This window comes from Myodes glareolus, chromosome 11 (assembly GCF_982192425.1).
Source record: "Myodes glareolus chromosome 11, mMyoGla1.1, whole genome shotgun sequence".
NCBI classification, from domain to species: domain Eukaryota; kingdom Metazoa; phylum Chordata; class Mammalia; order Rodentia; family Cricetidae; genus Myodes; species Myodes glareolus.
In genome coordinates, this window is record NC_142036.1 from 24180849 (window position 1) to 24195814 (window position 14966).

At 41.2% G+C, this 14966-nt stretch overlaps 1 protein-coding gene across 8 annotated transcripts in view; it reads right to left on the minus strand.

Annotated features, from left to right (window-relative positions):
- The window catches only part of Unc79 (unc-79 subunit of NALCN channel complex), a 246882-nt gene that overhangs the window by 149283 nt on the left and 82633 nt on the right, over positions 1–14966 (minus strand). For all 8 annotated transcript variants that reach the window (XM_085697861.2, XM_048449516.3, XM_048449519.3 and 5 more), the window contains exon 8: positions 3116–3180. In XM_085697861.2, the coding sequence (XP_085553987.2) occupies positions 3116–3180 (65 nt within the window). The remainder of the gene's footprint in view (positions 1–3115; positions 3181–14966) is intronic.

Here is a 14966-nt window from a genome sequence, read left to right on the forward strand (position 1 = left end):
AGGAGGAAAATGACCCACATTTACAACCCCACCTATAATTCAGAGCCAAAATCTTGAGAGGTTTTAGTGATGGGATCAATACCAAAATTGCTAAATTTAAATAATTAAGTCAACAAAGTTCATAAGTTGCATATTAGCCAACGCCAACAATCTACTGTGAAATATTTCCTATGTAAATTTCTTGATTCTTCAGACACAATTAGTAATTACTATTTGGTCTGTGAGAGTGGCAATCTTTCCACAAATAATCAAAGAGTAAGTATTTTAGGTTTTGTGAGCCATATACTCTCTGTCATAGCCACTCAACTCTTCAGGTATTGCATAAAAGCAACCACTCTGTAAGCAGAAGAGCAAAGCTGCATTCCAATAAAACTTTATTGACGGTAACAAGCAGTAGACACATTAGCAGCAGACACATTAGCACCACAGGTTTGCTGACCCTGTCTTACATAATTCTCTGGGCTTCAGCCAGTTTCATAAAGCGAACTTTAAATGGAACCAGGAATAACTGAAAGTGGAATGTGACATAAGACTCTAAGTTCTGACTTGTTTTCGCCCCATCCCCATGGCAACGGTCGGCTCTTCAAAAAGTGCTATTCCCTGGGACAAATCATTAAAGCCTTAGACTGCAGTGTCTGTGGCAGAGAGGGCTTTGCTGAGGACTCATGTTTCTCCTGAGCTTCCCCGTGCACCCCGTGTAGAGCTCCTGAGCACTGTTATTTCACGCTCTTTTCTCGAACGTCTGCCAGACAAAGATAAGTTTTTCATTCCACTCAAAAGGAAAACTTCCTGGGATATTAGATTGACAGCCATTAGAGACTGGCTACCTGACTTTTGACCTGCTGGTTACATAATTAGTATGTCTGCTCAGTTCTGTTCTACTAACATGTTTCTGTCTGGCTGTTGAATTAAAACAAACAAACCAACCAACAAGAGCAACAACAAGGTGACTGCTTGCTGGCAGGCACCACACCTTTAATCCCAGCACTCAAGAAGCAGAGGCAGGGGGATTATCCTGGAGTTTGAGGCCAGTCTGGTCTACATAGGGATGAGGCTAGCCTGAGCTACATAGTGAGTTCTACGCCAGACAGGGCCATATAATGAGACCCTGTCCTAAAAAAAATAAAAGATTATTTATAATCTATGCCCAATGTACAGACTGAGGAAAACAGATAAACAAAAATTACAAATAACTCACGTCAGTGAATCATCCTCATCCACTCTGTGGTTATGGTTACATTTTTATGGGTATCACTGGCTGGTTTTCACTTCCAGTGTGAACCTGTATCTAAATAGACTGAATCTATGTCAGACTACACGATCTCTCCGCTTCCCTTTCCAGTAAGACTCAGGCATTGGAGTCCCTGCACCTGTGTGTTCTGTGGTGGTGGTAGGCCCTTCCGAGCAGCCATGGTGCAAAGAGTAAACCCCGCTGAGCTGCACCTGCTAGAGCGCAAAGCATGGCCCCACATGGGAAGCATTATCCGGACTGTTGTTTTCTAGAAAGAGAAACACTAGGGACTTTTTAAAAAGAGAAAGAGATTTGGCAGGAAGAAGGCACGCAATGAAAATATCTTCAGAGCAGATTAAGGTGGTGGCTGCAAACATTTGAATGTGCTAAATACCAACTGTTTCCTTTCACATGGTAAGTTTTAAATTTAAACAATTTCTATGTGAATTTCATCTTGATAAAGAAAAATACCAAAGGCAGGCTGGCGGTGCCTGGCCTCCATGACTGGGTTCCTGGCATAACAGTAAGATCAATCCAGATGAATGGGCTGGACTGCCTGCCTAGCAAAGAAGAAAATCTAATTTCTCCTTTCTGTGATTAGATGGCCAGAAAGTATTACTAACCAGGATGCCAGAGAACTCTAGAAAATGCAGTCTGCCATAAATGCAAGAAAAAAAATACCTGTGAGAGGCAAGAAGCAGGGAGGAAAGACAAAAACCGTGTAGGTCTCCCTGCTATGAAAGCTACTGACTGCACGAACCACGCGTGATCTACTATGTGTTCACTCCAGCACCCTCATGCCAGAGAAAAAGACTTTGAGTCCCACATCTTAACTTCAGAATGGAGGTTACATGAGCAAATATGCACTGCAAAGTCCGTGCTCCTGTTGGTGGCTCACGTTCATCTGCTCTTTCTTTGGAGTCATTCAGTTTTCTGTCATTAAAGGCAAGCATCCAATATAAGGACACAAGGAAATCCTGTGACAGATGATACACAATGAGATCCAGTAACTACAAAAGGATCTCATTTTACCTGGCTTTGTCCCTATGCAGTGGCAGCGCCGGCTTTCTGTTATTTAGGCACCAACACAGTCTGCCTAGACAGGGAAACAAACTCCAATAACACCAGTTTCTCAAAAGCACCTGTAAATGCTCCTAACTTCAGCCAGCACCCACTCCTTACAGTGTGACATTAACCCATGCAAATCCTAACCCCGTCAAGCCACCCGTATGTCCTGCATCCAACAAATACAATACTATAAGCAATTTTGTTTGCTAAGATGTGATTACTCCTTGGAGCTTCCAACTTCAAGTCAGTTTCAATAGGGTTGGACAATACATATAGAAAAGAATGAAGCTGAGAGTTAGGGTACCTGGTTCTGTCTTTAGTTTTATGCTAATCGCCCATTGGCCTCATGCAACAATCTCCTCACCGCTAGTGTGGCCTACTGTGTGCACGTTACCCAAACATCTCTCAGTCGACTAGCCCACATCTGTGATTTGAGCAAGAACTTCACGACTTTGTCTATTTTTGTCTTACTGCTCTCAAATTTGCATAGTCACATAGCAGACCCTCTGAAGTGATAACTTATAAGGAAGGGGGTGCAGTTCTGAATGTATTGGCTTAGACTGAAACCAGGTAAGATGAACTATGTGTTCATCAGCATTCTTCTGATAATCAGCTCAATGCTATACAACCCTTGACTGTGAATTCACAGCTCTAACTCACAGACACTACCATTCCTCTTGCCCAAATACAGAGCTTGAGATGGACCACAGAGCTGTTTTATGGAGACGCAAGCAACTTGCTCTGTTTGCCCAGCAGTTTACTCTCCTAACTGAATGGCCTAGAACGCAGTGGCAGCCCAAGCTTGGGAAGCAGTACCTTCACAGCCGGCTTATTAATTGCATTGTGGCATTCGATGTGCTGGCAGTGGATGGGATTCCAAGCTGGAAAGCAAAAGAGAACTGGTGAAGATCTCTCATTGAAATTATTTACTCCCCAGTAAAAAACACACTGGATAGTTCACTAGTTTTCTTTCTCCTAAATAGAAACATCATCAGATGGTGTCCCAACAGATTCAATCACCTATGAAAATAAGTTAAAATCAGGCAAAGACAGGGCAATTCTATTCACCTTCCCTGGGAAAGAAAGGCAGCGGCAGGTAGAATACACAGGCCCATAATATTCATGAGTTCTCAAGTTTCCCAAGGATATTTTCACTGGATTCCCCAACAGTTCTGCAGCTAGGTATGACAGATTATTCAGCTCTTGTCTCATAAAACGTAAAATTAAATTTTCTGGTTGTGATGGTGCACACTGATAGGATTTGCTGAAGGAGGTGGAGGCAGGAGGATCATGAGTTCAAAGTCAACCTGGGCTACACATTAAAAAAAAAGCCAGGTAGTGGGGGTGCTTGCTTTTAATTCCAACACTCAGGAAGCAGAAGCAGAAGGATCTCTGTAAGTTCAAGGCCACCCTGGTATACAGAGCTAGGTCCAGTACAGAGAAACCCTGTCTCAAAAAAAAAAAAAGTTAAATTTAAAAAGTTTATGTCACCCGATATTGCTACAGTTCAGGTAAATGCAGGCTGAGGCTAGACCCTGCAGCGCTAGGATCCCAGATCACCTCACGAAGTACTACGAAGCACTACACACAACACCCTAAGCTTTTAGCACCAGCAGCTTTTCAAACAGGCAATGACACAATGGGTCAGAAGGAATTCTCCACCATTCTAGTTCCCACCCCTTCTTCTTCTTCCTATGGAGACTGGAAAGATGAACCACAGCTAGTCTGCTGATACCTGTACCAAGTCCTTAACTCAGTCTCTATAAAGAATGAGGGCCAACAGGACGTGATCTGAGATGGACCAGGAAGCACTCCCAGTCAGCAACTGCCCTATGCGCTCTGATGCACCTAACAGCACGCTGTCATTCCAATGAGGTAAAATGTTTGTGTGCTTCAAAGTAGGCCCGTTCTGAACGGCCCCAGTCTAATCTTACGGGACTGCAGGTCAATGCATCCAAAGCAATGACTAGAAAACAGCACTCTAACCACAGGTTCGTATTGGCTCGCTTTGAGGAAAAGAAATGAGTAGTTAAATGAAGACTCACTCGGGTGTGGGTATCACATAACCAGATTCCTTTCCAACGTGTCACAGAAGCAAGATGTGAAGAGTAGCAGTAAGTTTCCTTCTGCCATGGGAAGAAGTTCACAACTGCCTTGAGACTGTGACCTGCTGAAAATACGCGGGACAGATGCCCTGCTTCTCCACCCAAACTCACGAAAGACATAACTAATCCATTCCAGCCTTCTTCCTGCTGAGTTCAGAACGGAGCTTCAATCCTTCATCCTGCGCCAGTCACCATGGGTCAAAGCAGGGCTGGCATATACAGTGGCATCTGTTGACCCTCCCCAAACCCATCTATTATGAGAAAACTGTAATTATTCAGCCAAGGATAAGGCTGCACTTCCAGGTTCTAAAGGCAGTCATGTGCGGATTGGCCCTCAAGAAAAAAGGGCCCTGCATGACCCTCCACGTGCGACTCAGCTAAAACCCTTGCGCACATGCGTGAGTCGCCCGTCTGCGTCATCAGCGTATAACGTAGTCACGCCAAGCCCCTGGGCACATGTGCTAGGCAGCTTTTAAAGCTGTACGCGCCATTTTCTCTAATTTCAAAAACGTCATATTTAAAGCATATCCGCTGCTATGGTGCAGTACAAATACGTCAACATATGCAGCAGCCACGACACCTTATCAGGGCTCTAATGACTTCCGCTCTGTGGACGAGAGAGATAAATGGGAGGACTAATTCCTTTCATTTTTTAAAATCCATGTTGCCCATGTCTTTGAGTTAAGAACAGGTTCTAGGATATTCCACTTGGGTAATTTTTCGACTTTGATGAAATTTATTAACCCACAGACCCTGAAAGCTCAAACAGTTGTTGTCAAGAGACGGCAAAGGAAGACACACTGAAATTCATTAAGATCAAATTGATGAAAAACTTTAAAAGCAGTCATTAAAAACAAAAGATACAATACTTATAGGAGGATAAAGATAAGAAAGACCGCTGATGTTTTCTCAAAAACAATGCAAACCGGGACATAAGGAAGTCCAGCTAAAACTGGTCTGAAGTTTCCCTGCTTCCTGGGTAGCCTTCACAATGCTGCTATGCAGACTGTGGGGTGAGGGGGGACAATCATTACGGACAGTTACCAGGTCTAGGGCCTCGCGGGCGATACTGACCAGCCAGGCAAGACTTGAGTGGTGCAACCTCTGTTACAAGTGCAGACGCCTCCTGATTGCATTTAAGCCCCTCCACGGGAGGGGATTCAGTGCTACCATAAACACAGTAAAAGCCTGCACCTGGGAGAGTGGAGAGAGGGTCCTAAGTGCTAGTGGGGAAACTGTCGTCATTGTTTTGCTAAAAAAGCACACCATGTGCCCAGCGAAGCGCCTTCTAAATAACTGTGTTTAAGTGTACAGGTCAGCGCTGCTATCAGCTTTGATTGGAGACGCTTTTATTTGCAATGGGCAGGAGTCATGCAGAGACGGTAACTGGTGTGGGTAAGTGATGGGAAAAGATGACTACAGAATGCTCAGCTAGAAATGGGACACACTGAAACACACCAGGCTGAAGGAGCATCATGGAAGCAGGGGCAGAGAATTTAAGAGCTGGAGAAAATGGGGAAGGAGTGTGGAACACTGACTTCCAGGTACCACAGGGATTGAACTCACAACAGCTGTGTTTCCCTGCTGGAGGAAGAGCTGCACAAACCCTGTCAACAACCTCTCACAGAGAGGGAAGGGACCCACAGGACTGAAGATTTATACACAGTTAATGGTTGGCAGTAGAGGGAAAAAGTTTCTGAGCCCTGGGGTCGATGGTAAGATTCCTGTGCTCCTGCAAGCAGCCCCTTCCCCAGGAGCCTATAAGTGACCCCTCCCCCAGGAGCCTGCAAGCAGCCCCTCCCCCAGGGGCTATATCTAATAAGAAAATATTCCTCAGAAATATGTACTATAATATTGGCTATTCAAGATAAAGAAGGAAAAGAACAGGAGCTGAGTGAAAAACTCATTCCTATCTCAGCGTGTGAATCAGTACATCATCGTCTGAAGGCAGACTATGGAGTTAAAGGTACACAAACCTTAAAGAGAAAAAAATTTAAATAAGTAAAAACTGTTAATCCAATATAGAAAAATTAAGCCAAAACGTTGAGAAGTTAGTAAAGAACAAGTGGTCTTATCATAAAGCAGTGGGCCAAACATGAGCCCACCCGCTCAGCAGTAATACTGCGAGTGACCTGGACAAGCGGCACATGGCATGTAAATGATCTAAAAGGCAGAGATTGTGAAATGAGATTCTTTCAAAAAGCATAACTCTATCATATGCATACGAGAAACACTCAAAATACACACAAAAATGTGGACAAACGGAAAACTATGCCATGCAAAGACACATGCGTCGAATCTGGAGTCTCTACATAAATGTCAGGCGAGCTGACCCCAGGACAAGGAACATGAGCAGAAAAAGAACGGTTTTCCATAAATATGGAAAGGCCAAGAGAGCAAGGCACAGAACAGCCACGAACACAGGTACATTTATTAAATGGACAGAACCAAGGAAGGTGTCGGTAATTATTGCTATAAGTTCCAACCATCTTTCTCCATTCAGTAACTGATGAAATGAACGGACAGAAAGTCAACAAAACTGAACAAATGAAACAAGAATCTCCCACAAGAATGAAATAATAACAGGATTCCCTGTACAATCGCCCTGAATACACATTATTTTAAACTACACGAGTAACATTTACTAAGATGCACAATTAGAATCAAAACTTTAGATGGCATTACAGCACACAGGCTTCGTAAGCTCTTTGGTGACACTGGAATACGACTGGGGTGTATTTCAGACAGGGGTGTCTGAAAAATCGCTAAGTATCCGCACATGTGAATTAAAGTTCCCCTCTGACTCATGATATGACTCATGGGATTAACAACCACAAGAAATGTTAGCATTCAATACCAGGATATAGCAGGTTCCTGACCTGCGTGAAACAACATTCAAAGGGGAACTTGTAGCTTTCAGTTCTTACAGTAAAAATACAAAAAGACTAAAAACATTTATGCCATTTCTTTATGAAGATGGAAAAATACAAAATCAAAAGTAATATTAAAAGAGAAAGAAATACAGACACAAACAGAAGTTAATAAAGCTGAAAATAGAGAAACAGTGCAGAAAATGAATTTAAAAAAAACAAAAACGGGTTCTTTGGGAAAATCAACAAAATTGATAAGCTTTCTAACCAGCCTGGTGAAGAGGAAAAACAAAACAAAAAAAAAAATCACAAGACGATATATAAGTTACCCACGTCTGAAGTGAAAGGTGGGAGTTCTGCAGACCTATAGATATAGCTGACCTATGAATTGGATGAAATGTCCATATACTTCAAAAGGTGCAATTTTAAAATATGCCCCAATGAAAATTATCGATTCCAAGTAACCCTACAACTGTCATAGAAACTGAATTCATAACATAAACTCTCGCCTTTAAGAAGAAGAACAAAAAACAAAATCTCTGAGTCCAGATGGCTCCAATTGGGATTCAGGATTCCATAGAATAACTCCTATATAAACTCAGAGAAGAGAAATGCTTAAGACCCTTCCCAACTCATGTCGCGAGGCTGGGATTACTCTGTCAACAGAGCCACAAGACACACAGCAATTAAAAAACTATAAATGCTCCTCATAAAGAAAGCTTCAAGAACGCTTAACAAAAAATTAGTAATAAAATACAGCATGACAATATAGAGTTTATCCCAGCAATTCACAGTTGGTTCAAAAATGCAAATTTAATCAATGTAATTTGCCATATTAGGAGCCTAAAAAGAGTTTATATTGTCAGCTCAGCAGAAAGAGGAAACAGTTATTCCAAACTGAACTTCATTCACTAGCAATCTCAGTGAAGAACAGACAGGAATCGCCTTTATCTGATGTTTAAAAAAAGCACCTGTGGAAAAATTATCCCTAACGCCATGTTTAATGGTAAAAACCTCAATATTTCCCCCACAGCAGGGAAGAGCAAGAATGCCCATTCTCAGTGTGTCTGCCAAACACTGTGTGGTCCAAGAGAGTGCAGAAGGAAAGACAGAAAAGGAGGAAGCAAGAATGATGGGCAGGAGGAGAGACTGAAACAAAGGCAGATGAATTAAAGAGAGAAAGGAACTTCAAAGGATCTTATTAGGCCTGTGGAAATGGCTAAACAGTTAAAAGCACCGGCCATTCAAGTACCGGGGTTCTGATCCACAAAGCTCATATAAGTAGGGGTGCAGGTGGGGGCAGGCATAGGAACTAGTCTGTAATCCCAGGCTTGGAAGTGGAGACAGGATTCCTCCGGCAAGGCAGCTAGTAAGGCTGGCCATATCAACGAGCTCTGGCTTTGATGTAGAGACCCTGCACCACTGAATAATGGGGAGGAACAACTGAGGAAGGCTGAAGAAAACGTGGGGCCTCTGAGCACACAATGCACCCACACACACGTGAGCACATATCCATATACACAAGCACACACGCACAGAGACACAGGAAAAGAAAGGGGAAAGGATCTTTATTTTCAGGGCACATAATAATTCTTTTAAAAAAAATCTTAAACTCACAGGTAAGATGGGAAAACTAGCATGTGACTTTATCAAGGTTTCAGGTTAAAAAAATGCATTTCAAAATCAAGTTGTTTCTATATATTAGCAACAAACAAATAGAATATTAAGTTTTGGTATAATTTGCATTAACAATCAAAGCTATAAAACATTACAAATAATTTTAACAAAATAATTGTAACATCTATATACAAAAATGAGCAAATGGTGCTGAAAGAAAAATTTAAAATACCTAAGTGAGGGGGTTTATTCTGTGTCTGTAGGTTAAAAGGCCCAACTCTGTAAAAATATCAGTCTTCCCAAATTAACCTACATATTCAATATCCAAGTTCATATTAAAAAATCAAGCAGATTATTTTTCAGAAATGACAAGATCCAAGAAGATGTGAAGGACATCACCTGATTTCAAAATATACTTTATTGTGTGGGGTGTATGCATGTGTCCATTTCATGTGTGTCTGAACATGCGCATACATGAGTGTGTGTGTGTGAAGACTAGAGACCAACATCAACTGTCTTCCTCAATTTTTTGTCTCCACCCTATGTTTTGAGACAGGGTCTCTCCCTAATCCTGGAGCTCAGCAATTCAGAAAAACTGACCGGTCGGCAAGCAGACCGCCTCTCCAACCCTGAAACCACAAGTGTGCACCACTATGCCTCACTTTTTACATGGGTGCTGGTAATTGAAACTCAGGTCCCCACACTTATGGGGGAAGCAGTTTACAGGCTAAACCGTCTCTACAACCCCTCAAAATATGCTACAGAGCTGAAGTGATAGGATGTAGTTATGGCACTAGAAGAGATGTAGGACAAAAGAAATACAGTTTTAGAAACAGACCTGAAAACTATGTGGTCGATTACATTCCAAAGAAGAAAATCAAAATCAATTCAATGTGAAAAGGATAACAGTTTTCAACAATTTGAGCTGGAATAATGGGGAGAAATTCACCATTCCTTCTCACAGTACTCCAAAAGTCTACTCCAAACAGATCAAAGAGTAAGATATCAAATACAAGATGCATAGGAGAATTTCCTGATGGGCCTCTTGACGCAGGTCTGTAATCTCAGCTACCTCAGGAGGCTCAGGCAGGGGAGAACCAAGGACAGTCTAGACACAGAGTGAGTTCAGGCCAGCCTCAGTGAGACCACACCCCTAAAAAAGCAATAGAGGGTAGGTGTGGTTCAGAATGGCTATTTCATCTGATACGCACGAGGCCCTAGATTTGATCCTTAATATTATAAGAGAGGAAAGGAAAAAGAATTCTTTACAAGCTTCATAGAGACACAAGAACCATAAAAGAAGATACTGATAAATTTCAATATATCAAAATGTAAAACACCTGTTTAGGCTAACGATATAGCAGCCTTGAAGGCAGCATGCCAAAGACTGGGGGAAACATATCTGAAAATCCCCACTCTATGAATGAACACATGAAATCTGTGTGTGCCGAAGCACATAACCTCTCCAAATCAGAAGTAAAAACACATGGAAATTCATAGCTTCCGGGGAAACTAACAGAGTGGAACAGAAATGGATTGAGGTAAGGCATGGTTAAAATGAACACAAACTAAAAATAAAATGGCAGAATTAGAAATCCTGGCTTAAAGAAAAAATATTTGTTGCTGTATCGCAGAACTTGGCCCTGCCTCTGGATGTCGGGATAACTGGGTTCCACCGCCACCAAAGATTATTAGAGCTGGTCCTGGGCTAGAATATGTAGTAAGTTACAGAGTAGGCGAGACTGAGGAGCTAAGAATCTAGAGGAGAAATAAATACATCAATTAATGATAATAATTGCTACAGATTACAGAAGATACAATTTTGACATGACAATCATTGGTATTTCTGAGGAACACGCCAAAATAATTGGAAGGAAGGGCAATAATTCACACTTCGTTAGAGGAGAATGTCTTGAAAAAATACCCAGATTTCATGTTGAATGGGCTTCCCTGGGAGCCAGTGAGGATAGTGGGTAGAGGTGCTTGCCACCAAGCAGGGGGACCTGAGTCAAGCCCTAGAACTCACCTGGAAGGAAAGACTCAGATCTCACAGTAGCCTCATGCATATGGACATGTATGCACACATACAAAAGTAATAAATAAATGTTAAAAAATAAAGAAAGTGCTTCATGTTACAGACAAACATTGAGGAAAAGATATTCAACCTCAAAATACTCATGAAAATTTTAAAAATAAATGAAGAGAAAAAAGGAGATTTCTATAAAAGACAAAAATCACAGTGCTCTAAAATTCTTCATAATTCTACATAGCAGAAAACAACGAACAAATATTTATATATCTTTCACGGCGAAGCAGATTTTTCATGTGTAAAGAATGTTTAAATATGCCCAGACTTAAAGAACAAAATAAAAAGTATAATCCACTACTGAGAATATTTTTTTCTTTATTCTTTTTGTTTGTTTGGTTGGTTGGTTTGGTTTTTCAAGACAGGGTTTCTCTGTAGTTTTAGAGCCTGAACTAGAACCAGCTCTTGCAGACCAGGCTGGCCTCGAACTCACAGAGATCCGTCTGTCTGCCTCCTGAGTGCTGAGGTTAAAAGCGTGCAGCACCACTGCCTGGTTGCTGAGGATATTTTCTTCACAGTTTAGTGGTTAGCAATCCAAACGCCTGACAAGCAGCAAAACAACAACCAAGAGATCAGGGCAGCCCCCACATGGAACAGCAAGTTCCAGGCTTGCCGGGGATCTAGGAAACCCTGTCTCAAAAAAACACCACAAAACAAAATAGAAATATTCTGGAACACACACACACACACACACACACACACACACACACACACACACACACACACACACAAAAACCTCACAGAAAATGTAACCCATAATGGGGAAGGGGGTGAAAAGACGGAGACTTAGACTCATTCAGAGTTAAGAGTAAAGATTTTAAAATAATTCCTTTAGGCTTGTTAAAAACTATAGACAGATTGTTAAAATGAGAATTACAACAGAGAAATGAAAATCCTACTATAAAGTACTAAAAGAAATAGAACATATAAAACCATTAGTTCAGTGGGTAGACTTTTAAAGACATTGCAGACAGCAAGAAGAAAGAAGGGATAGATGAACTGAAAGACCAGTCAATAGAATTCTCACTGAAGAGCAGCTTGTTCTGTCCATACATGTGCTCACAAGTTTCTGTGGGTGACTGTATGTGTATGCTTGTGCATGGGGGAAGAGGATGAATGTACACCCACGTGCACATATGTAAAAGCCAGAAGTCAACTTTAGAGTCTTCCTTGGTCACCTCATGCTTGGAAATCGGGTTCCTCACTGGAGCTGGAGCTGACCCCCTCACTCCAGGGAGTTTCTGTTACAGAGACAGGAGTTCCCTGGCACAGAGGACACAGACATAGACCACGGCACCCAGCATATGATGTCAGTGCTGGGATCTGTACACAGACGCTCACACTTATACAGCGAACACTTTCTCAACTGAACCATTTCTCCAGCCACACTCCATTTTTTTTTTCTCAAAAAACAAAACAAAACAAAAAATAAACAAGTCAGGCAATGGTGGCACATGCCTTTAATCCCATCACTCGGGGAGGCAGAGGCAGGCGGATCTCTGTGAGTTTAAAGCCAGTCTGGTCTACAAAGTGAGTTTCAAGACAGCCAGAGCTACACAGATAAACCTTGTCTCAAAAAATGAAAAAAGAAAAAAAATACTGAGTATGTAGATAATATTAAATATCTTTGAGTCTCCAGGCGAGAAAAGAATAGACTATCCAGATAGGATGGCATCCAAATTCTTGTGATACCAACAAGAGGAGTAAAACCACATACCCCAAATGCTCACACACCCCAAATGCTCACACACCCCAAATGCTCACACACCCCAAATGCTCACACACCCCAAATGCTCACACACCTCAAATGCTCACACACCCCAAATGCTCACACACCCCAAGCAGAGTAAATACAAGGACAACCACACTCCAAGCATGAGAAACTATTAACTACCAAATACCAGGAAAGGTCCAATTTTTTTTAAAAAAAAAAATTTCATTACCTTAAAAGTTACACTGATTTTTCTCTTAGAAAGAGTAAACTGACATAATTAAATAATTGTTAAATGAGAAAATCAACATTCACTAATTACAATGAAATTAAGGTGAAATTTTTAAGATAGCTATAATGTAAATGAAAAATGTAAAAATGAAACAATACTCCCCCATACATCACTCAAGGATGCAGAAATTAAATAATACTTCCCGATACACCACACCACAAACAAAGAAGATCTAGCAATAAAATTTTTAAATAATCTGAACGAGTGTAGTAAAAACACAAGACATGGGAGCTGGAGAGATGCCTCATAGGTTGCCCTTCCAGAGAACCCAGGTTCAATTCCCAGCACCTACATCACGCAGCTCACAACCATCTGCAACTCTAGCCCCAGGGGATTGCTGCCCTCCTTTGGCTTCGGTGGATACCAGGCATCCATGCAAACAAAACATGTATACACACAGTGACAAAAAAATTACAAGAACATTTATAAAAATGCAGAATGTCAAAACCTGTCAGATACGGCAAATGTAAACCTTAGAGGAAACGGGTCCTTTATAATAGATAAACAGATATCATTTTAATGTTAAAATCAATAGTCTAAGCATTCTCTACAAATCTTCTTAAAAGAGAGAGAAACAGATAAAATTCAGCTCCAGGAAGTATTAAAAGATGAAATCATAAAAGCATAACCTTTATCCATCTTCTCTGGTTTTGATTTATTTTAGTTTATATGAACATTACGATAAAATTTCAAGATAAGGGCTTTAAATAACTGGAAATAAAACTTCCTGGAACCAATCAATAAATGCAGATGCCAACAGCTGACCCCGTTGTGAAATACCCCTGCAGTTAGGAACAAGCTACAGTGTCTATTCTTCCCCTTCTGGGCGTCAGACCGCCTGCTCTGAGGGTCCTGGACCAGGAAGCAAGCAGAGAAGACAGCAGTGAGTAGGTGAGTGGATAGGACTGGCGGGAGCATCTGCAGGAGAACGCCTCCCAAGCTAGCCTGGCAACTGAGTTCTATCCCCAAAGCCCACATAACGGCAAAAGGAGATAAATGACTCGATGAAGCTCCACACAAACACCATGGCATGTGAGCTCATATGTACTCATCAAACACGCACACATGCAGCAATAGTACATCTTTAAATTAAAAAAGTCAATCACTGACCACCACACAAATCACTGAAATGCATAAGGTGGTCATAGTATATTTCATGTATATTGGCCCCAAGTTGAAAACAACCAAAAATTTGATAAAATAGGATATTTGGAGAATGAAGAGAATATATTTAACAATATGGATTAAGCTCAGGAACACTGTGTTGATGAGTGAAGTCGGACAGGAAAAGTACATACTCTTCCATCTAATTTGCATATACACCTGAATTAGATGAATACATGAACTCTATTAAAACCACATCACGGATTGCCCATGGCTATTGAGGGGTGTGCTGATTGAAAGAGACAGGCTATGACTACCTGTTTTGTTGTGGTTATTGTTTGTTTGTGCTATATTCATGATGACTACAAGAGCATCATACATTGGTTAACACCGATGCAGTAGCCCACTCGATCCCTGTTGTCATACCTGCCATACAGACAAAGTGCATCTTCTGTAAGTTCTATTATCCCTAATGACACTGGGATAAAACCTGATATCCCCCAAACTGACAAGACAGCAAGTGTCAGCTAGAGAAGTCCTATGAGGCAAGTAGAAATAACAGGATTGGATAGGAAATAGCCAAGTAGTCAATAAATAAACAATAGGCTTTGCTACCTCTAAATTAGCAATAACCAATAGTGTACATCCAAATAGCAGCCAAAAATAAAGTTCATAAGATACTTCCAAAGTGTATGAATAAAATGACTGCCAGCTTAGAATTGTATACATAGAGAAAACATATTTAAGAGGATCTCACATTCTAGGCTAGTCTGATATGCAGAGCAAGACCCTCTCTCAAAAGCTAAACAAATAAGTAAAGGCAAGATAATGACATTTTTCAGACAAATACAAAATGAGAAAACTTATTCCCAGTAGATTAGT